The 25237-nt window shown below is 35.5% G+C and overlaps 1 protein-coding gene across 2 annotated transcripts in view; it reads right to left on the bottom strand.

The window, feature by feature from the left end:
* The window catches only part of Pik3cb (phosphatidylinositol-4,5-bisphosphate 3-kinase catalytic subunit beta), a 134636-nt gene that overhangs the window by 2924 nt on the left and 106475 nt on the right, over window positions 1-25237 (bottom strand). Inside the window, exons 17-22 of one of the 2 annotated variants that reach the window (XM_027933684.3) lie at window positions 20101-20279; window positions 19188-19297; window positions 17521-17599; window positions 11410-11577; window positions 10158-10281; window positions 535-680 (exon numbers count right to left, since the gene is read on the bottom strand). In XM_027933684.3, coding sequence (XP_027789485.3) covers window positions 535-680; window positions 10158-10281; window positions 11410-11577; window positions 17521-17599; window positions 19188-19297; window positions 20101-20279 — 806 coding nt within the window. The remainder of the gene's footprint in view (window positions 1-534; window positions 681-10157; window positions 10282-11409; window positions 11578-17520; window positions 17600-19187; window positions 19298-20100; window positions 20280-25237) is intronic. The other variant, XM_071615609.1, reaches the window with a different exon arrangement.

The following is a 25237-nucleotide window of genomic DNA, read 5'->3' as shown; positions in this document are numbered from 1 at the left end:
TTTGCCACAGAAAAAACAGGACAGAAACTGGGATTCTGCCTGTATTTTATACCTCTAATCCCCACAACAGCCCTGAACTTTAAGTACTTTTGTCCACATTTTGAGATTAAAGAAACAAAGGTAGAAAGAAAAGTAATGTGTTTAGGAACACATTATGAGATTATGAAGTCTCTTCCAGAACCCAGATTCCTCACTACTCTCTATATACAATGAGAGTAAAATCTATAATTCCTGTTCTCTCAGCATCTTACTGTCAAATATCTGAATAGCTTCAGATAATTTTCTGAAACAGATAAAAGGTGGTATACTATTGGAGTCAAACATAGTAACTTATTTCAAATTTCTATCATTTTGTTTCTTTCCTGAACATTTCTGAACTGGCATAAGGATCTGACAAGCAAACTCCTCCACCCCAAAGCCTCCTGTTATTGTCTGAATATCTCCCAGACCCAAACTCAGTTAGCAAATGTTACTCTGCTGGTCAGATGACAAAATGCCAGACATGTTTAGTTTTGACAGGAAGGCAATACTCACCGGCCAAACTTTTCTGTGTTTCCTGTTTTTCCTTGTTGAATGACATGAATGAAATCATAAGTAAGAATAAAAGGCACTCTCTCTCTTTTAATACCAAATTTAGATTTAAAATTTCCAAGAATGTGTCCAAAGTCGATGTGGAAGAGCTGAAAATCAAATGGGATTTAATTTCTCTCATTTTTTCTAGAGAAAAACAAGAAAGGCAAGATCTCTGTAGCCCTCAACTCCCATGCACTACACCCACCCCTCATTCTGTGCAGAGCCCACTGGGCCACTTGGGAAGAGTATTTTTAACACTCTTAGGTCTTTCACTTTCCATAAGAACACTGATTTTAATTGCATAAACCCAATGGGAAAGGAGAATCTTTAAAAGAAAAATTCACCCAAATAATAAACATGCGTGATTAAAAAAAAAATTGTACGGCTGGGGATGTGGCTCAAGGGGTAGCGCGCTCGCCTGGCATGCGTGCGGCCCGGGTTCGATCTTCAGCACCACATACAATCAAAGATGTTGTGTCCACCGAGAATTTAAAAAAAAAAATTAAAAATTCACTCTCTCTCTCTCTTTAAAAAAAAAAAATTGTAGTTTTAGATGGACAGCATGCCTTTATTTTATTTATTTTTATGTGGTGCTGAAGATCAAACCCAGTGCCCCACGCATGCAAGGCAAGTGCTCTGCCCCTGAGCTACAGCCCCAGCCCAACATGAGTGATTTTTAAAATGCCAAATAGTTCTAGAAAACAAAACAAAGAGCACAAACATGCCCCACTACCTCCTTTACCCTAAGTGCTACCACTCAGAAGGTACTTTCTCCCCATGCTTACACACATTTTCCCTGGTATCTGCCTCCATTTTTCTAAATATTATTTTTATACTTATATTTACTTTCTAATTTTAGATTACTATTCTTATGGAAAATAAAGATTTAGTACCCTGTGCTATAATGTTACAGAATACAGCACACTGTCATAGATTATGGTTAAATTGGCATTCAGTGTTTTTTGGGGTTGTTTGCTTTTGCAGTACTGGGGATTAAACCGAGGGGTACTCTACTGACAAGCAAATCCACCCTCACCCCAAGATTAGAGATCCTGCTGCTGAGAAATACACCTGAACCAAACAACAGTGAAACTTACCCCACACATAATCTAGCCCTGCCTGAGCCTTAACATTATTCCAACTCAGAACACTGAGGAGACAAAAACTCCAAACCAACAAGAACCCAAGGAGGAACAATCAGAGGAAACTCATCCCACACTCCTTGACATCTATTCATCTATCAAAAATGAGAAGCCCCAGAACAAAAAAGATAATTACAAAAAACAATAAATGTGATTTGCCACTTAAACAGAATTGAGGGCAAAAAAGAAGAAGATAAATCTATCTAAATTGATGCACAAGTCCACGGCCTTTGAAAGAAAACATTAGGAAAAATGCAAAAAAAAATCTCCTCCCAAAATTCACAATACGCCAACAAAGGATCCCACTGATACCGAAGTGGATGAAATCCTAGAGAAAAGTTATAAAAAATGAGTACTAAAATGTTCAATGAAGTGAAAGAAGATCTAAGGAATGAATTGAGATAGCAAACAGGAAATGATAAGACTACTTCGTTAAAGAAATAGAAACAATTAAAAGAAATCAGTGACCAGAAACCAATCAGAAATGAAAGACACAATCAATCAAATTAAAACTTCACTTGAAAGCATCAATAACAGATTAGATATTACATAGAAAATAAAACCTTAGCCCTTGAAAACAGGGTATATGAACTTGAGAACATAGAATGCAATACAGGGAAAAATTATTGAACATGATCAGAATATACAAAAACTCTGGAAAAACATCAGAAGACCAAATCTGAGAACTGTCAGGATGGAAGAGAACAGGGAGATACAAGCTAAAAGCATTGAGAACAGTTTCAATGAGATAGTTAGAGAAAACGTTTCTCATATCAGAAATGAAACAAAGATCCACATACTGGAGGCTTACAGGACCCCCCCAAAAGATCTATTCAAATGAGAAGATCCAAATTCTAGACCCTATTCTAGAGAGGACCCAAACCAATAAAATTAGAAATGAAAAAAGAGATATCACCACTGGCCCTTCTGAAATCGAGATAATCATCAGAACTTATTTTGAAATTTTATAATCAATAAACTGGAAAATTTATAAGACATTGACAAATTTCTACACACATATGACTTGCCCAAATTGAACCATAAAGACACAGAAAATCTAAACAGACCAATATAAAATAATGAAACTGAACAGCAATTAAAAGCCTTCCAAAAACAAAAACTTAAGAACAGATGGAATCTCAGTTGAGTGCTACTAGACCTCAAAAGAAGAATTAACACCATCTTTCTCAAATTATTCCATGAATTGAAAGAGGGGGAACACTCCCAAATATATTCCATGAAGTCAGTATAACCATGGTACCAAAACTAAAGAGGCATTGATGAAAGAAAACTGTATACTCATATATCTGATAAACATAGATGCAAAAATCCTTAATAAAATATTTGCAAATCACATTCAAAAACATACCACAGTCAAGTAGGTTTCATTCCAGAGATGTAAGGTTGGCTGAATATAAACAAATCAATAATGTGATTTGCCACTTAAACAGAATTAAGGGCAAGAATCTCATGATCATCTCAACAGATGCAAAAAAGGCCTTCAATAAAATCCAGCACCCTTTCATGTTAAAAATGTTGGAGAGGGATAAAAGGAACTTACCTCAACATCATAAAAGCTATTTATGACAAATCCAAAGCCAACCTCATACTGAATGGAGAAAAAACTAAAAGTATTTCCTCTAAAATTAGAAACAAGACAAAGTTGTTCACCTTATCACTCTTTCTCAATCATAGCCCTTTAACATTAGCCAGTGATCAGGCAAGAGAAGGAAATCAAAGTGATGCAAATAGGAAAGAAGTCGAACTATCTCTGTTTGCCAATGACATGATCTTATGTCTAGAAGACCCAAAAGTCGCCAAGGGAAGATTTCTAGACCTTATGAATGAGTTCAGCAAAGTAGCCAGATACAAGTTCAATACCCATAAATCAAAAGCTTTCTTATACTCCAACAGTGGTTCAGCCAAGGAAGAAATAAAGGAAACCATCCCATTCACAATAATCTCAAAACCAAAACCAAAACAAACAAACAAAAAAAAACCAAAACAAAACTTGAGAATTTATTTAACCAGGGAGGTAAAAGAACTTTACAATGAAAATTATAAAACACTGATGTAAGAAAAGAAACTAAAGAACTTAAAAGATGGAAAGACCTCCTATGTTCTTGGATAGGCAGAATTAGTATTGTCAAAATGGCCATACTATCAAAAGCAATATACAAATTCAATGCAATCACCATCAAAATGCCAATGACATTCTTCACAGAATTAGAAAAAACAATTCTTTTTTTTTAGTGAGTGAAAAATCCAAGATTTATTTATTTTTATTGGTTGTTCAAAACATTACAAAGCTCTTGACATACCATATTTCATACATTTGATTCAAGTGGGTTATGAACTCCCATTTTTACCCCGTATACAGATTGCAGAATCACATCGGTTACACATCCACGTTTTTACATATTGCCATACTAGTGACTGTTGTATTCTGCTATCTTTCCTATCCTCTACTATCCCCCCTCCCCTCCCCTCCCATCTTCTCTCTCTACCCCATCTACTGTAATTCATTTCTCTCCCTTGATTTTTTTCCCCTTTCCCCTCATATCCTCTTATATGTAATTTTGTATAACAATGAGGGTCACCTTCCATTTCCATGCAATTTCCCTTCTCTCTCCCTTTCCCTCCCACCTCTCGTCCCTGTTTAATGTTAATCTTTTTCTCATGCTCTTCCTCCCTGCTCTGTCTTTAGTTACTCTCCTTATATCAAAGACATTTGGCATTTGTTTTTTAGGGATTGGCTGGCTTCACTTAGCATAATCTGCTCTAATGCCATCCATTTCCCTGCAAATTCCATGATTTTGTCATTTTTTAGTGCTGAGTAATACTCCATTGTGTATAAATGCCACATTTTTTTAATCCATTCATCTATTGAAGGGCATCTAAGTTGGTTCCACAGTCTAGCTATTGTGAATTGTGCTGCTATGAACATCGAAGTAGCAGTATCTCTATAGTAAGCTCTTTTAAGGACTTCAGGGAATAGTCCAAGAAGGGCAATAGCTGGGTCAAATGGTGGTTCCATTCCCAGCTTTCCCAGGAATCTCCATACTGCTTTCCAAATTGGCCGCACCAATTTGCAGTCCCACCAGCAATGTACAAGTGCACCCTTTTCCCCACATCCTCGCCAGCATTTGTTGTTGTTTGACTTCATAATGGCTGCCAATCTTACTGGAGTGAGATGGTGTCTTAGGGTGGTTTTGATTTGCATTTCTCTGACTGCTAGAGATGGTGAGCATTTAGAAAAAACAATTCTTAAATTGAGTTGGAAGAATAATAGACTCAGAATAGCCAAAGCAATTCTGAGTAAGAACGATGATGCAGGAGGCATCACAACTCCTGATCTGAAATTATACTACAGAGCTACAGTAACAAAAAACACTATGGTACTGGCATAAAAATATTCATGCAGACTAATTGAACAGAATAGAAGACACAAAAATCCACATAATTACAGCCATCTGATATTTGACAAAGGTGCCAAAAATAAATTTTGGAGAAAAGACAGGCTTTTTAACAAATGGTGCTGGGAAAACTGAATATCTCTATGTAGAAACTAGATCCCTATCTCTCATCTTACACAAAAGTCACATCAAAATAGATCAAAGACTTACATAGACCAGAACCCATGCCAACTGCCAGAAAAAAACATAGGGTCAACACTCCCTCATATTGGTACACAGACTTTCTTATCAAAACCCCCAAACCATAAGAAACAGAACCAAAAATCTATAATAAGTGGGATGCCATCAAAACAAACATCTAAGGTAACGCTATTCTTCCCTAGTGGCCCCCGCTTATTGTGAATTAGCATCCGCATATTAGAGAAAACATTCTGCCTTTTTGTGGGATTGGCTTATTTAGCTTAGCATAATATTCTCCAACCATTTACTGGCAAATGTCATAATTTCACTCTTCTTTAAAACTGAGTAATATTCCATTGAGTATATCATACTACACATTCTTTATCCATTCATCTATTAAGGGACACCTAGAAATGGTGGGAGTGGAGGGGATATGGGGATAGGAAAAATAGTAGAATGAAACAGACATTATTACTGTATGAATATATGTGACTATATGACCAATGATTCTGCAACTGTACACTCAGAAAAACGAGAAATTATATCCCATCTATGTATGATATATCAAAGTGTATAAATGCAATCTACTGTCCTGTATAACTAATTAAAACAACAAAAAAAAAAGTTCAGTACAGGAAGGGAAACAATTAAGAATGTGAAGACAGAACCTATAGAATGGGAGAGAAACTTTGTCAGCAGATTCTCTAATAGGGGATTAATATTCAGAATATATAAAGACCTTAAAAAAACTTAACATCAAAAATAAAACAAACAAACAAAAAACCTCAAATAAACCCAACCAATAAGTGGGCAAAAGAACTAAATAAAAAATTCTCAAAAGAAGAAACACAAGGGCTGGGGTTGTGGCTCAGCGGTAGAGCGCTTGCCTAGCACATGCAAGGCCCTGGGTTCAATCTTCATATGATCCACTATCCCACTCCTTGGCATTTTCCCAAAAGAACTAAAATCAGCATACTGTAGCGAGACAGCCACCTCAATGTTTATAGCAGCACAATTCACAATAGTTAAATTATGAAATCAATCCAGGTGCCCATCAATAGGTGAATGGATTAAAAAAACTGTGGTATGTATACACAGTGGATTTCTATTCAGCCATAAAGAAGAATGAAATTATGGCAATGGAGAACATCATGCTAAGTGATGTTCCCAGTCCCCAAAAGTCAAAGTTCAAATGTTTTCTCTCATATGTGAAAGAGTAAAATAAAGGAAAGGAGGAGGAAAGCATAGAATATCATAAAGGGAAGATGAGTAGTATAGAAGGAGAATGAGAGGCAGAGTGGAGGGACGGAGAAGGGAAGGTAATGTGGAATAATTCTTTAAAAATTATGTTATATGCACATATAAGTATACCAGAGAATTTCACTTTTAAGTAAACAGAACCAATCAAATATAAATAAATATATAAGCAAAAGGAAATCTAACAGAGTAGGGGAAGGAGAATGGGGGAGGAGAGGGAGGAGAGAAGGGAAAAGGGGCACTGTGAACTGAAATTAAATTCCATGCATGTATGATTTTGTCGCATGAACCCAAATACTATATATAACTATATAGCTCTAAGAAAAAATAATTATTATATATAAAATAAACACATAAATGAAAATATCTTCACATACTGACAAACATTTCCTGCGGGAAAAAAACTGCCTTATTTAAGTACTAGTTTCAACTCTTGGCGCATGTCCTTAATCCAGTAGCCTCCTGAGAAAAGATGCAGAGGAGAAAGCTGAACATGGTGGTATGTGCCTGTAATTCTACTTATTCAGGAAGCTGAGTCAGGAGGATCAAGGTCAAGGCATCCTGGGCAATGTACAAGACCCCAACAGGAAAAAAAAGGAAGGAGGGAGGAAGGGAGGAAGGAAGGAAGGAAGGAAGGAAGGAAGGAAGGAAGAAATATATATATCAGAGGAGGTACAGATTTTGAGAACTTGCATGTTTGAAAATGTCTTTCTTTATTCCATCTTCACACTTGTATGATAGTCTGGTTATAGAATTCTAAGTTAGAAGTCATTTTCCTTGAAAATTAGAAAGGCTTTTACCGTCTTAAAGTTTCCAATTTAGCTTTGATAAGACAAAGTCATTTTGATTCCTAAACTCTGATATTTGGCTTCCTGTGTCTCTGAAAAGGTTTTAGAATCTTTTCTTTATGCCTGATGCACTGAAAAGGGTTTTAATAAGAATCTTTTCACACACTATAAGTACAAAGAAATTGTTAAGTTTTGTGCTCTGTTGACTGGATCTTCATGAATATCAGCTCTGGGAAACATTTTTTATATTTGCTTAGGAGTTTCTTCCCTTACTCTTCTCTATTACTTGTTTCTGGAATACTATTAGGCTGATGGACTAATAGGACTAAGTCTCCCTGGACTAAGTCTCTATCACGTCAATATTGATGCATAAATACAGCGCGCGCGCACACACACACACACACACACACACACACACACGGCAGTGGGGGTTGGGGAAGAAATAGACATTAAGGCATAATGTTTTAAATCAAATTGCTAGGATTTAAAACCTGGAATGTCTACTCTGTTGACTCATTTTTCCTACCTATAAAATGGGGATAGTACTACTTTGCTGTAAAGCTGTCATGAAGATTCTTCATTAACTTATATAACACACTTACATCTGTTCCAATTTTAACTTTTTGTTTGTTCCTATTTTTAAGACCTCTATTCTCTAATTTAAAAAAAGAAGTCATTATATTTCATAATACAATGCTATCTACTTTTTTTCTATTTTAAAAATCATCTGTTAAACTGAAGTTACTCCATTTTCCCAGAGTCCTTCTTCCCCCACTTGATAGAGGTCTCTCTCTTTCACAGTAGAAGTTTCCTTCAAATGTCTACTAATCCAAGGGCTGGGAATGTAGCTCAGTGGTAAGGCACATGCTTAACATGCATGAGATAGTGGGTTCAATCCTGGGGTGGGAGGTGGGAAGTTAAAGGATATAAAATTTCAGTTAGACAGGAGGGAATAAGTTCAAGGGAGCTACTATACAACATGGTGACTACAGTTAACAACAATATATCATACTTCTGAAAATTACTGAGAATAGATTTCAAGGTTATCACCACAATAAGTAAATAATGTTAATTAGTTCATTTAGTCATTCTATAACATACATATTTCTTTTTTTTTTTTTACTTTTTTATTTATTTATTTATTTTAATTTTTTTATTGTTGGTTGTTCAAAACATATTTCTTTTTTTAACATATATATTTCAAAACATGTTATTTATGATATATATATATATATTTCTATTTGTCAATTTAAAAATATCTGCTAGTCCTTGGCTAACCATTCATATTTGAGTTGCTAAAAAGCTAAAGGAAAATTCCATGTAAATAGTTATGCTTGTTTGTTGACTAGTGATCTTCCCTGCAGAAGGCTTGGGAAGAGACCTCAACTGTAAGAATCTTTTGACTGGAATCAATCAGATTTTCTTACATGTCTTGTGGAGGAGAAGGATAGAAACCTGATAGCCAGTGTTCCTGTAGCAAAGCAAGTGGAAATGGCTGTAAACTGTAACATTTAGTATGCTTTTAACTTAGCCCCATTTTTAATATGGCACCTTCCCCTCAGCCTTTTATAGAACTTAGTGTCCTTTAATCAGAAGTTCCTTCAGAAAATAAATCTTCTGTGTCCTTCTCCAGGTAAGGAAGGGGACTTGAGCAAATAAACTATTCCATATAAAAACTGCCGCACAATCCCATTTTTAACCTTGCCCATATGCCCATCCTGAACAGTACTTGGTGCCTCCAATTTCATAGCTTTCCTGAGACTGGCATGACTTTCTTTCTCTCTCTCTCTCACACACACACACACACACACACACACTTAGTTGTAGTTGGACACAATACCTTTATTTTATTTATTTATTCATATGTGGTGCTGAGGATCGAACCCAGTGCCTTGCATGTGCTAGGCAAGCGTTCTACCGCTGAGCCACACCCTACCAATACTCAGGTTCCCATTTTTCAGTCATTGCTAATCATTGCTGCTTCTTCATCTCACTTGCTATCATTCCCAAATCTATTATGTCTTTCATCCACTGTGATCTCTTCCCTAACACCTTTGTCTTCTTGAGTTTATCTACTTTTTTTCTTGTTGCTTATTATTACTTTAGGAATTACTATCAGGAAAAAATAATGTAGATAAACCAAAGTGTTTGGTCTGATTAACTTGAAGTCTGAAGGAATCCTTTGAAGTAGGGACACATGGTTCAATTCTCAGAACCCAAGTCAAAACTACCCAAATCTCCCATGTGGTATAACATTCTGTGTTCCATTCATGCCCCAAACTCACATAGTCACCTAGAGATATTCATTCTGATATGCTTCTAGTTTGAGGAATCCCAATGGTGACTAAACTGAAAAATTATCCATCTGTCTGTTAATATAAAAAACTTTTACAAACAACCTAAGTCACTTAAATTAAAAAAAAAAAAAAGGAAATTTTTCATTTGGAAATTCATTTGAAACTTAAAAGTTTCCTCACAGTTAACCCAGCTGTGGTATCCTTAGATACCTCCAAATAGTATTCGTATACTATTTTCCTCCCTATTCCCACATATGATTAGGTTCAATGTTCTAAAAGAACTGACTCAAGTGTTGTTCCTACCATCTTTTTTTTTTTTTAAAGCTAAAGCACTGGCTACATTTTTTGAAGTTAATACATCTTCTGTAAGTAAATGCTTAACCAACTAATTTGAAACAAACAAATTCAAGAAGTAGATGGTTATGAAATGAGGGAAATTGAGGAAAGATGAAGATATGATTTGATATCACTAAGGCCCTTGGCAAACCCAGCAGTATAGCTCACCTGGCCAGTTTTTTTGACCATGATGTTGTCACTGTGTCTGTCACCAATCCCAAGGACATAAGAAGCTACACAGTAGCCAGCACAAGACAGGGTAAACTCCTCAATTGCTCTGTCCAGGTCATCCCTGAATAAGAGAAAAAGTAGGAGCCTCAATGGTATTCAGCTTTCAAATGTGTGGGGTGAGACCCAAACTATACCTGTTACTTTTTTAATTGTGAAAAGAACTTACAATACATAGCTACCAAAACCACAGGGTGGGTCATCCAAGAATCAGGGGAGTCAGGTAGCTTAAAAACACTAGATATAGGGGCTGGGGTTGTGGCACAAATGGTGGAGTGCCTGCCTAGCACGTGTGAGGCACTGGGTTTGATCCTCAGCATCACATAAAAATAAAATAAAGATATTGTACTCATCTAAAACTAAAAAATAAATATTAAAAAGAAAAAAAAAAAACACTAGATATATGGGCTCAGCCATTCAAATTCCTGAGTCCTGGGGGTAGTGGGGGCAGGGGCGGTGTTTGTGCTTGTTTCAGTAGGGATGGAGGTAAACTCATGTGCATAAAAGGGCAGGCTACTGTGGTTTTGGTTGGATCACAATGCACTTAGGAACATTTTTGTCAGTTTTGACCTAAGACTAGAATTCCATGTTGAAGAGTTGAGTATTGTAGTTTCCACCATCTGAGTCACTGATCTCAATTGGAAGCAAGCAATATAGACTCTTGTGGAGACAAGGCCACAAAGATCAAAATTTAGAAACTGATTCTCACATACAAGTTCTTGGACAATACTAATGATAACATCTGAATCTCATTTTGAAGTCTTTAGCCATAAATAATTGTGGAGCTCTTCACTTATTAATGCTTGTCCAACATAACTAAGCACTACAGTTTTTTAGAGAGGTCATAGTCTACAAATTCATTTACTTCTATCATAAAATTAATCTACTATAAACTTACTTAGGTTCATATATTCACATAATTACAAAAGCTGATATGTTTAAACAAAAACTTCAATATGTCATCTTAAATTCCTAGGTGGAATATCATTACAGAGCTTATAAAATTTGATTTAGATAAAGTAGAAATCAATTATAACCATTCATAAGATTTTAGGTCATTCTGTTCTAACTTGAAGTGAAGCAATCTATAAAACTAATTTTTCCTCTCAGACACCAATGATTTCTATTGGGAAAAGAATTATCTGTTTGGATGTTTGTATAGAAAAATGATGATTAAATAGAATCAACTAACCCAGAATTATATTCCTTCAGCCAGTTCAGAAGGGCATCTTTGTTGAAAGCTGCTGCAGCAGCCACATTGCTACTATTCAGCTGAATGTCAGCAATTGTTTCAGAGGTGCTCACAACTTCAATGAGGCCAGAGCGATCTCCTGTTGCTAAACAGCCATAAGGGAGCATGCTGAAAGGGGGGGAAACAGATGGGGGGGGGGCATTAAAAAGTCATAATTTCCTTACAATGAAACATTAATTTGTTAATTTCCCCTAGGATTTAAAAAAACTATTATCATCGATACGTTGCCATTACTCATTATTATGTTATTGCCATGTGGAAAAATACCACCTCTATCTTTTGTTAGGGAATAAAATTCTTAGACAAGAGATGGAATGATTTACCAGAATTCCAAGGATCTAGCTAAATATATCATTTATTACTACAGCATTATTACTCTATTTACTTGTTAGAGGAATGCAAGTACATTAGATAAAGAAAAACTCCTTCGTTTTTACTACAAATTTTGGGGAAGGGAATCATTTTTTATGGAACAGTTGGTATGTACTACACAGTAGGCCAAGCACTATACATATTATCTTTGTTCAGGACAACTTCACCTTTCTAACTGCTCAAGCCCACAACCTTAAGGTCACCTTTGACTCTTCTTTCTTTCTTTCATGACCAACATTTAATTTATCTGCCTTGAAAATGTATCCAGAGTCCAAATATTTCCCCACTCCCACTCTTCCTCTGCTAACACGAGTCAAACTAACCTTTATCTCAATTATTGAAGTTTCCTAACTGGTCTGCCAGTGTATACATCATAGTCTGTTCTAAATGCAACAGGACTATGATTCATTTAAAATGTATGCATATGCTATCACTCCCCTGATCAAAATGTCTGTGATTGCCTTCCACCTTAGAGTGAAAGCCAACATGCTTGCCATGGCTTGAAAGCCTTCTTTAATCTGGCCTCCTTCATCTCTTCTACTTCTCCCTATTACTAACTTTGTTCCTATCACATTGGCCTCAAACATATTAGGCAAAATATTCAGCTATTCCTTTGCACGTGTTATTTTCTCTTCTGGAATATTCCTCCTCAAGACATCTATATGGCTTTCCCCCTCAATTCTAGGAAATCGCTCCTGAAATATCAACTTTTCAGTGAGAACTTCCTGGATCATCCTATTTAAAATACACTATCCTTGACCAATATTCACTATTTCTTCCTTGCTTTATTCTTCTGTATACACCTCAACACTATCCAACATCCTGTACATTTTACTTATTTATCTGTATCCACCATTAGGATATAAGTTTATCAGGCAGGGATATCTTATTACTCACTACAGTATCCTCAGTGACTGAAAATATGCCTGACACAGAACAGATGCTCAATAAATATTTGTGAATCAATAAGCACATTTAATAACAAAATCCTTATGAAGCAAGTTCCCAATTTTACAAATGAGGAATGTAAGTAACCTGCCCCAAATCACACATTTAACTAACATGTAAGATCTGAGAGTTAAAACTGGGTCTGTGCAGCTCTAAAACTATCTTTTTAACCTAACATAATCTCCAGAGTAACAGACTATTTCTGTGTAAATAAAAATACATAGGGAGAATAATGTGAATGAAGAACTGCTACATGTTTTACAGCAATTGAATGGATTGTTAAAATGACAGCACCAAATGTGAAGCCAACAGGTCTGCATGCTGACTTCGTATTTCCTGCATTGAAATTTTACCTCCCCTGCAGGATTATGAACTCCTTAGAGACAAACTTTAACTGAAAAGAGGTGACTGAAAAGGTAGAAAAGGCTGATAGTCTGCCAGGAAGATGAGACTTGATATTTTTATTAGCTAGACATCCAGAGTGGCTACCAATACCACACACTAAGAAATATTTTAGATTATTGATTAAAATAATTTTTGCCAAATTCATAAGTAGCACTTTGCTTTTTTTTTTTTAAGGATTTTTTCACTGACAGGATTTGATTTGACAAATTCCTGCATTTTTTTAAAATTTATTTTTAAATTATAGGTGGATACAATATCTTTTTTTTATGTGGTGCTGAGGATCGAACCCAGTGCCTCACACATGCTAGGTGAGCGCTTTATCTCTGAGCCACAACCCAGCCCGCATTTTGCTTTGATTTGTTCTTATTTGATTCCTGCTAAAGATAAAATTTTTCTCTTTTGGCCATTTTAAGAAGAATTTATTATTGGGCTGGGGCTGTAGCACAGTGGCAGAGAGCTTGCCTAGCATGCATGAGACCCTGGGTTGAATCCTCAGCACCACATAAAAAAACAAGAAGAATTTTTTTGTGAATTAGCCATTTATATCCTTTGCCTATTTATTAGAATTCTAAACATTTTTCTTAGTGATTTATATGAGCTTTATGTATATTAATGTGTTTTTCTCATTTTGGTTGCAAGTATTTTCTCTACATTTAAAAAAACTATAATAACAACTTGAAAACTGCAAGAGATACATTGGAAGGTTCAACTAAAGATCAGGTACTATAGAAATGCTATGAACAGGATTTATGGGTTTAATAAATAGTTGGGTGCAGCTATGTGTCAAACAATGTCTCAGATGTCAAATGGTGATTCAGAAATAAGCAATCCCTACTCTCACTGAACTTAAAAGCACAAATGCACAATATGCATGTGATCTCTGTATGAGGGAGAAGTACCAGGAAAACATAGCAGGAGTTAAGAAAGATCTCCACGAAGAGTAAAGACAGGAAGGCTGGAGTGGAGTATGAGGGGGGAGCATGACAGCGGAGTGGAGAGAGGACAGAGTAAATGTTAGAAGACCATGTAGGGCACTGTAGGGGCCTATAAGGACTTCTGTCACTCTCGTGGAAAACCTTCTGGACTTTATGCAAAGGGGAAAGAGGTGGGGTTGGGGGGAGGGAGTGTATGAGTATATTAGCAAGTTAACAATCAGATTAAAAAGGAGACTTTCTAAAATTCCTTCCAAAGAAAAATTAAATTATTTTATACCTCTTCTAGCACTTTGCTAGTCTAACAAAATAAGGATGAAAGCCAAAACTGTCAAATTACATGCTGGTCGACTTGATATACCAATGGACTGTTTTATACCTGCATTATTCATTTATTTCTCCTTAAAGAAACATTACCTCCAAATAAGAAAGGCAGCTTTGTAGCACTAATATTTTTACTGACACCCTTATCCTTATCATGACACAACACATGTAAAGCAAACACTGTCAGGTTAAAGTGCACTTTCACACTTTCCTGCATCTCCTCCTGCCCCACTTGCAACAAAATAGGGCACAAGTCCAATAACTTCCTCTTCAAAAGCAGGCAATGATGAAAGCACTCAGTGCCTTGAGGATGGAACATTCACAACCGGAAGGAAAAAACATCCTTGTCAGAAAGACAGTTTGACAGAAGTCAAGCTGGGGACAAACTCTTGGAGCCCTGATCATCTTATCTAGGCCTCCTTTGCAATGAACTTCTACACTTCTTGTAAAGGCCATGACAGCACTTTCAGTAATGTTTACCTTCCTCATAATTTGACCCAAGGAGCAATGTGTTAATTTTCAAATTAAAGCAAAAATTACAAAATGAAATGAATTCTAGAGCAGTGAGGATGGCAGATTCATATCTTTACTTAATAGATATGTACCAAGTCTTCTTTGGTCTTGACTCAACACACTGACCCAAATCTTGATTAGTACCTTATAGCTCACTGCCTCTGAAGGAGGAAAGTGTAAATATTTTACCTCATATTTACATTATTTTCATATCCTTCCTTCACCCCTCTGGGACTGATCATTAAATATCTTACATGTAACTTCTGCATGGGTCTCTTAAAAGGGAAGTAAACTCCATTACTGCAACTCAGAAATAAACTTGGACACAACATTTTATGTGTAGCATAGGAAGGCAGGTATACAGAGCATTGTTAAATCTCCCCAAGGCCAGATGGATTTACATGTAGACAGCCTATCAGACACTTCAAAGAAAAGGTCATTTGTTGACCAAAGGATTGCTTCTTAGCCTTTTGGCTAAGATTAAGTGTTGTCAAGATATAAGGAGGTTAAGATATCTCAACATACTGATAGCTTATGTTATAATTTGACATAAAAGATGGCAAAAGAGTATTATGAGACAGGAGAGAAAATTTTAAATGAGCAATATAGATTTTTCATTTATGCAAACATGGTACTCTTACAAGTACTAAAATAGTAATGTATGAAGGGTATCCAAAGATTTGGAATTGAACTTAAAAGAGTGTGTGCTACATGACCCAGTTTAACCTGAACAGCTGGCTTTAAAAGAAAAACAAACACAATAGGAACACTGGAGCACATATATTTATAGAAACAGTAAAAAAGTTTTGGTGAGAAAAAGACATTAGTTTGAAAATGAACTAAAAAAGAATTAAAGCCTTTCATATTTTTTTAAAACATGGGGTCAGAGGACAAAAAGTCAGAAAAGATCCCACTGGACAGATAAGTTCCTTTTTCTTGTTAGACACACAATGTTTCCCATCAGACAGCCACTAAGTTTATTTCTGGCATTCTTACATGTGGCTGCCTCCCTTTATCTGAGGTTAAAAAGTACTTCATTTGATGCAAAATGTGCTTTACATTTGAACAAAACTGAAACTAAGAGAAAAGAGGTGGGTTGGAGTTTTCAGTTAGGCTTATGGAACTAAGAAAGCTAGGATAAAGTCATCAGTTCAGTCTTTCACAACTCAAAAAGACCAATCATATGGACAGAATCTGTTATCGGCAGAGGGAATCACTGTATAGCCTATGTGCTGACTCTGGGAAGAACAAATAAGTTATCAAGTCTATGTGTAAAGTTTCTCTCCTTTTTGTGAACTCAATTAGTAAAAACATTTGCTTAGGGTTTTCTTTTATATAGGAAGAGGCAATAAACTCATGTTAGCATGCATCAGATAGTATTTAGGCATTGCAGACTAACTACTGTTTCAGCACAAAAGCAGCTACAAATGGCTATGTGTCAGTAACATTTTATTTACAAATAAAATTTCAAACCCTCTGTTTGACACCCTTGCAGAGAGTTTCTTAAATGATCCATCCCTCTTACCTATGCAGTACTGAACAAAAACTTCTTAACTATTCATAGCTACTGATTTTGTTTTTAAAACAGAGCTATTTAGAAATACATCCTAATTCAAGGCCAAGAGTATGTCACTTAAGGTAACCACAGGGTCCTTTTTGGATGTATTATGATCTCTCATCCTTATTCTAATCTCATTTATAGACCCATGAAAGGAAAAATAACCAGAGCAAACTGCTCTTTCCATCTTAACAGAACTGGAAAAGTGTATTCTGCAAAGTTCCAAAAACAGGAAACTCTTTTCCTTTTTTAGCTATTTGGGGCACCATAATACTTTGATAAAGAGTTACTGGACAGGGGCTGAGGTTGTGGCTCAGTGGTAGAGCTCTTGTCTAGCATGTGTGAGGCACTGGGTTCGAATCTCAGCACCACATATAAATAAATAAGTAAGTAAATAAGTAAGTATCCATCAACAACTAATAAAAATATTTTTTAAAAAAGAGTTATTGGACATGTCTTATCACAATTTTTTCTCATTTGGATGACTGTTAAAATAATAGAAAGACAGTAAGCTTAGAGTGAACAGCCCTGGATTTGAATCTGACTCTGCTACTTAAATTTCTTAAAAAAAAAATCTCTATTGCCTTAATTTTTTCATGTGTTAAAAAAGGAATTACACAATCTTATGATTTTAAAGTTTACATGACATTAAATATGTGAAGAATCTAATACAATGCCTGATTCAGTCAATAAATAGCAACTGTTTCACATATTTTTAAAAAAGAATTTCAAACCATTGGTTGAAATGTGATTCTTGCGCTCTGTCCAAGCCTTCCTGAAGTCTAAACCCGCCCTTTTTTCTGAAATCTCAGGCCATATATAGTTTTAAATCTAATGTGGTTTAAATAAGAGAATATATTTGAAAGTACCTGTAAAGTACCATATTAAATAGCACAAACAACAATTAATATAGCAGGAGGGAAGGAATCATCATGAAGTTTAAGAAATCTTGCTGGGAAGAAAACAAAAGACAAAAAATAAGTTCACTAGAAATCTCACCGAAGATCCAGACCAGCTTCTTTCCAGAGTAAATCCATCAAACGCAGCATTTGGAGTGTTAACATATCCTGTCGTAAATCTAAGGGGAAAAACTTAAGTTATAAATGCTTTCCATTTTATGCCTACTAACTCATTAATTCAACATTAGGTAATTCAATCAGATTTAACTAAAATCATTTAAAAAAAGCTATGCTTTTTTAAAACGGAATTTTAGTGTTGACCACATCACTAATAAAATAGGCTCATTGATTAGCATGTCCCTATAACATTTCTATTATTAAATAAAAATAATTTTTAAATTGTTTACCACTTATAAATTACTGTGCTAATTGTATGGATGCTGTAAAATTGTATTAAGCTGGGCACAGTGGTGCACACCCATAATCTCAGCAACTCAGGAAGCTGAGGAAGAAGGATCACAAATTTGAGGCCAGCCTCAGCAACTTAGTGGGACCCTGACTCAAAATAAAAAATGAAACACACACAAAAAACTGGGGGTGTACTCAGTGTTAAAGTTACCCTGCATTCAATCCCCCAAATCCCCCCAAAACAAACAAAAGAACAATTGTTTGTGTCACACTGCATTCATATTCTACTATATTGCTCATTTGTTTTTAGAGTAGTACAAGAAGTTCTTATAAATCATACAAGTAGTAACTGTATTATGGGCCCAAAAAACTAATGGTTGGACATATTTATTATCATGCCCAAGAGTACTATGTGACTATGTGAAAGTAATCACAAGTGTTTTTTTTTTTGTTGTTGTTGCTAATTATTTGTATGTTAAGTGTGGTTAAAGTCTAGCAAAAATACTCTGAGTTCTTTTTTTTTTTAAGAAACTTGCAGCTGACTCTTTAGGTTGGGGGATCAGGTGCCAGTCAGCTGCAAGTTTTTTTTTTGTTGTTTTTTTTTAAGAGAGAGAGCGAGAGAGAATTTCAATATTTATTTTTCAGTTTTCAGCAGACACAGCATCTTTGTTTGTATTGGTGCTGAGGATAGAACCTGGGCTGCACGCATGCCAGGCAAGCGCGCTACGGCTTGAGCCACATCCCCAGCCCTCTTTATAAAGAAGTTGTAAGTACATCTTATGATAAGCATGCTTACTTATATCATCTCATTTAATTGCCTTAAACAACTCTGGCATAAAGATTCTATAATTGTCAGGATTCATACGAAGACCTGAAGCTCAATGAGTTGCACAGGATTTGCTTGTAGTCTCACAACTATGAAGACATGACTGCCTTTTGGTTGGCACAATTCCTTCTCAACCATTTTCTTTATCAAATCTTGGTCAGTCATATATCTTATTAAAATACAAATCTATAGCAGTAAAATCAATATTGCTATCACTGAAACAGAATATGTGACTACATTACTGAAATATTCTCTTGTATTTTACAAGCTTTTATCAAGGAGTAGACAGATTTTGTAGTGGGAGAAAAAGAGGTTTATTAGACAGTAAATGTAAATGAATTATAGAAGTCATTTTCCCAAAGAAAGCGGGGCGGGGGATATTTAGGATCTGTTGAATCTGACTTTACAACCAGTGATAGCTATTTTTCAGGTGCCAATTATCATAAACTTATACACATCTCTCAAATAAAGCAAGTTTAGCAATAAATAAAAAACTCTAAGCAATTTGGCACTGTAAAAACCTCTGTACTTACCATCACCATTTTTAAAAATCACTCCAACTGAATCTTCACCAAATACCTTGTTGTTGTACACTAGCCACAAAGGCTTCATTTTGGAATCCATGTATTTGCACTTTTCAACACTGAAATCAATCAAAGGGAAAATCAGCCTACTTCAGTGCAACAATATGACCAGACTATATTTTTGCAGGAAAATCCCTTGCTTGTCCCCTTGAAGGTCTGCAAAAGTCAGAGCTAGGCAACTTTCAGTAAAAAAGGAACTGCAAGGAAAACACTGATTGGCATAACCAGCACTAGATGGACTAGACTCAAACACCCAGGAACTGTCCTTCTCACTGCTTCTGCTGAAATTTCTCCTTATATCCTTATATTTCCTTAACTTTATGTTCTAAAAAATTAGAACATACCACTGGATTAAAGTTAAAAATATTATGAGATCACTCTTGATTTCTTAAAGAGGAATGAATTTGAATACTATTATATTGAATATACAGTATTATTTTTCCATTATTACCTTTGTATGAATGAGAAAGTGAGAAATCAGTTTCCAAATTCATTCAAGATTTCATTTTAAAAAAGAAAAGTAAATTACCAAATAATTTATTGTGGTTTCCAAGATTTTGCTCATGTGAAATTTTTAACTCTTAAAAAACAGTAATGTAGAAAATGACTTTTAATTAAATGCAACTGAAAGGAAATTAATTTGTAATAACTCTTATTAACCCCACAGTAAACTGAGCTGTTAGGTACGTATTTTACTGAATTCAAGCACCATCTATGAGGACTTTTAATATTTTCTGTAATCATATCCACTTTCTGGGGCTCAAATTGGCCCTACTACACCCACAAGGCAATGTTCAGAAATCTTTTCTGCACTGAAATTTTCATGGGAAACTCACTGTGCAAAATATAGGAGATCACTTACTAGAGTTCTGAGAGGATGACACATGGATTCAGAGGTGACTGCAGGTCAGAGAGGGCTTCCCGGTAAGCATTCTGTTTTAAACAAGTGTGCATAGCTTCCTTCCCTTTAGCTCTGTTTAGCTTCATTGCATTCAGTTTGATTAAACTATTTAAAGTTTTTAACTTGTTGAGTGCTTCGACCTGAAATATAAATTTCCCCAGGCCCCAAATTTACTTGTGGTTAAAATAATATAATGTAATACCATGTGATCACATTAATCAATAACAACACACATATCATGTTTGGTTTATGACAAATCATTACATACAATAAAATAAAAAACTGATTTTTAGTATTGTTTACTTAAGGCATAATTTTAAAACATTCTGTAACTCTTTTCTCAAATGAAAACTTATAAATTAGGAGAAAGTGAACAGCCACAGACAGTGGGTATTTAAGAAGATACGCATGACCTGAAACAACTCACATCTTCACCAAGTAACAGAATTTGAAACGCCTCCAATCTGAACCACTCCACTTGGCCTACACCACAATATTACTTTTACCTGTGTAAAAGTAATCCTGAGGTTTCTGATATTCAACATTAATATCTACTTCTTGTCATGCTCTTGTATGACATCTTCTCAGAATATTGTCCCTCCATTAACAGGATATATAGATAGAATAGATTACTGTGTAAAAAGTATTTGTTGTCCAAGACTAAGTTTCTTGTTTTCATGATGAGGTAACTGGCTATCAAAACTTATGCAAATAAACTTTTGCAAGCATTACAAGGCGGATTAACAATGGCCAAATCAACAGAAACCATTATGTTTAAAAGTCAACTTTACTGTTTAACCCATTCTGTCTCACTGTCCCAGATGTAGAAGACCTATAAAAACTGAAATATAATGTAGAATATAATTGTTCATAAGGATATAATTATAACATTAATTAATATGAGCTGTAGATTGCAATGCCCAACCTATTTTAATGCATTTGTGTCATTTTGTTGAAATATTTGTAGAAATGAAAACTTGGAACTTAATGGGTTAATAACTGAGGTCTTTTAAGTTATATTATATAAAATTCATAAGAATATAACAGCTTCAGTCAACCATAAATCAGAAAGCATTTTGTTTTATAAGTATATTATTAAAAATGGAAAAAACAAATAATAAAAGCACTGAAAAAAACAGATAATATATAACAAAAATAAAAATATGAGTAAAACAAGCATTATGAGGCAAGTGTAGTGGCATGTGCCTGTGATTCAGGAGGCTGAGGCAGGAGGACTGCGAATTCTAGACTAGTCTCAGCAATTTAGCAAAACGTTATCTCACAAAATGGCTGGAGCCAGGCGTGGCAGTGCATACCTGTAATCCCAGTGGCTTAGGAGGCTGAGGCAGGAGGATCACAGTTTCAAAGCCAGCCTCAGCAACTTAGCGAGGCCCTATGCAACTTAGTGAGACCCTGTCTCAAAATAAAAATTAAAAAGGGTTGAGACAGGTGATGTGTCTCAGTAGCTAAGCACCCCTGGGTATAATTCCTGATTTTAAAAAAAAAAAAAAAAAAGGCTGAAGATGTAACTTTGTGGTAGAGCACCCCTGGATTCAATTCCCAGTATGAAAGGAGGGAGGTAAGGTACAGAGGGGGAGGAGAAGCGGAGGAAGAGAAAAAGAAGGAAGGAAGGAAGGAGAAGGAAAACCCAGGAGCTTGAAATTCCATGAACAAAAGTTTTCATTTTTAAACTTGGCTTCCATGCAAGAAAACCACTAAAACTATGTAGAAGTGTGAATTTAAGCATCCACTTTCTACTGAGACCTTGTTCATAGCAAACTAAAAAGGTCCCATGTAGCATAATGATAAAACCAAGACTGTTGAAGCTGACCAAGTTAGCCATTTGTCAAAAGCATAGACACTCCACTTCTCAGTTATTTCAGGAGCTATACAAATACTGGTGATGAGGGAACCAGATGAAAACTGGGCTCTTGCCAGGCTCAGTGGCTCCGGAGGCTGAGGCAAGAGGATCACAAGTTCAAAGCCAGCCTCAGCAACCGCGAGGCACTAAAGCAACTCAGTGAGACCCTGCCTCTAAATAAAATACAAAATAATGCTGGGGATGTAGCTCAGTGGTGGGATGTCTCTGAGTTCAATCCCTGGTACCAAAAAACAAAACAACAGCAACAACAAAAACAGGTTTTTTTTTTTTTGCAAAAAGGAACTTTTTGAAATATTTCAAACTTGAATTTCTTTCACATTTGTACAGTTGGGAATTTTTATGCCCCATCTCTAATTGTGTGATATTCATTTCCTGGAACAGTGTCTTGAATGGCCAAAGTCAAATATTTTAAGTGTTTCAACACACGATCAGTTTACAGGTTTACAGTAATAACAAGAACTGCCATGTAAAGGCTATACTTTTCCTCTTAAAATTTATCAGTCAAGAAAAGATACCTCTGTTTATAAAAGTCAGGGTGAAGTTCTCAGAAAACAAAGAAAATGTACAGTATGGTTTGATCTATCAATGAGGAAGACAATAGTTTTATGAGGTCAAATAAGAAGGGACCCAGTGGGACCTTATAGGCTTTACTAGAAAATTTTTATTAAGTATAATGAAAAATTATTGTAGATATTTAAAAAAGAAAATGATATAACACAATTTGCAATAAAATCACTTTATCAATTGCACAAAAAATGTGAGGGGAGAAATACAAGAATGGGAACAAGAGGCCCAATTTAGGAGTTTAATGAAGTCCTAATGAGAGGATAATTGATTACATTAGGACGGTAGCCATGAACATAAAAGATACAGATGTGACATATACTTAAGAGATCTATAAAATTAAAGGGATTGATAAAATTATCCCCATCTTGTTATGAAGATCTTATAATAAGTGATATATCAATGTTAGCATTATTCCCATCAATAATATACTTTCCAAAAGGATAGGATCAGAGATAGTTAGTATCAAGAAAATTTCTAAGTATTAAAAACATCTAATAAAGATCCATTAGAATTTCTCTGGCAATGCAAATGACTAAGAAAAAGTATAGCATAATTTAACAACTAAACAGATCTGATATAAAAATAGGGTAGAGCACCACAGAGGTATAGGAATGAATGAAAGATGAGGGATGAAATAAAAGGCCTTCACGTGAGATAAACAGTCTGTAAGAGCTAACTGAGTAGGAGAGCCTTTGCACAAGGTAAAAATGATGCACCAGAAAGCAAAATCTGAAAAAGACTTCAATACTATAACAGATTTCAGCAAAGTGGATTGAATATATTGGTTTTAGAATATATCAGCAAGATGAAAGTACTCTGATATTTACTAGTCATGTACAGTTTGTGACCTGATACATACTCCATCACAAGAATAAGTAAACAGGCAGTAAGCCTTCAGGATTCACTTCCAACTTGTGCCCACAAACCTAGCCACAATGAAGCTACAAATTCCCCCAATATTTGCATCAGTACTGATGACACCTATGAATGCTCCTAAATTCTCTAAGAACTATAGACTCTCTCGTCAAGCCTTTCACAAAAGGACCTATGACCTTTTACCAAAGTAACTGTGCATTGAAAATAAATAAATAATCAGACTTTTTGAGACTACTGGACACTCGCTCTGAATTAATACTAATTTCAGGAGATCCAAAATGTCATTATAGTGCATCAGTCAGGGTAAGGACTTATGAGCTCAGGCATCAATGGAATTGTAGCTCAGGACCATTTCACAGTAGAGATTGCCAAACTCATTCTGTCATCTCCCCAGCTTCTGAATGCATAATTGGAACAGATATGTTCTACAGCTGGCAGAGTTTCCAATTGTGGAGTGAGAGCTGTTATGGTTAAGAAAGGACAGTTGGGGGCCTTTAGAACTATCTCTACGAGGAAAATAATAAGTAAAAAGCAATGCTACAGAGAATGAAGAAATTAATGCCACCATTAGGGAGTTGGAAATGGTGGGTATGGTGATTCCCAAACACAACCCAATTCAACTTGAAATTACTTAGCTATGTAAGTCAGGATTACCTTCAAAAACAAATTTAAGAGTAAACTGGATACTGAGACTGCAACTGTCGAAAATGACCCCCATATTGAAATGATTTTGTTTAGTAAGACAGCATACAAAGACACAAGAAAAAGATGTGCTGGGAAAACTGGAAATCCCTATGTAACAGAATGAAAGTTAACTTCTACCTCTCATCCTGCACAAAAATCAACTCTAACTGGATCAAAGACCTAGGAATTAGACCAGAAACCCTGAACATACTAAAAGAAAATGTAGGCCCAACACTTCAACATACTGGCTCAGGAAACTGACTTCCTTAGCAAGACTCCTAAAGCACAAGAAATAAAATTTAAAAACCAATAAATGGATTGGCATAAAACTAAAAAGCTTATTCATAGCAAAGGAAACAAGAGTGAGAAGAGAGAGCCTACCGAATGATAGAAAATCTTTGCCCTATGCACCTCACATAGGGTGTTAATCCAGGATATACAAAGAACTCAAAAAGCTTAACACCATAAAAACAAATAACCTAATCAATAAATGGGCAAAGGAATTAAAAGACACTTCACAGAAGAAGAAATATGAATGGTCAACAAACATATAAAAAAAGGTTCAACATCTCTAGCAATTACAGAAATGTGAACTAAAACTACACTGAGATTTTATCCCACTCCAGTCAGAATGACAACAATCAACAATACAAGTAACAACAAATGTTGATGAGGATGTGGGGAAAAGGGAACATTCATATATTGTTTGTGGAAATGTAAATTGGTGTGAGGACTCTGGAAAGCAGGATGGAGATTCTTCAAAACACTAGGGATGGAATCCCATTCAACCTAGTTATTCTACTCCTCAGCATGTGCCCAAAGGATTTAAAATCAGCCTACTACTGTGATGCAGCCACATCAATGTTCACAGCAGTACAATTCACAATGGCTAAACTATGGAACCAACCCCAGATACATGCCCATTAACAGATGAATGGATAAAGAAATTATGCTAAACATACACAATGGAATATAACTTAGCCATAAAGAAGAATGACTTTAGGACATTTGCCAGTAAATGAATGGATCTGGAGACTATTATGCTAAATGAAATAAGCCAATCCCAAAAAAGCAAAGGTTGAATGTTTT

Source organism: Marmota flaviventris, chromosome 8 (genome assembly GCF_047511675.1).
Source record: "Marmota flaviventris isolate mMarFla1 chromosome 8, mMarFla1.hap1, whole genome shotgun sequence".
In the NCBI taxonomy this organism is placed as follows: domain Eukaryota; kingdom Metazoa; phylum Chordata; class Mammalia; order Rodentia; family Sciuridae; genus Marmota; species Marmota flaviventris.
The sequence above is the reverse complement of the archived record's forward strand: the minus strand, read 5'-3'. Positions and strand labels throughout refer to the sequence as shown.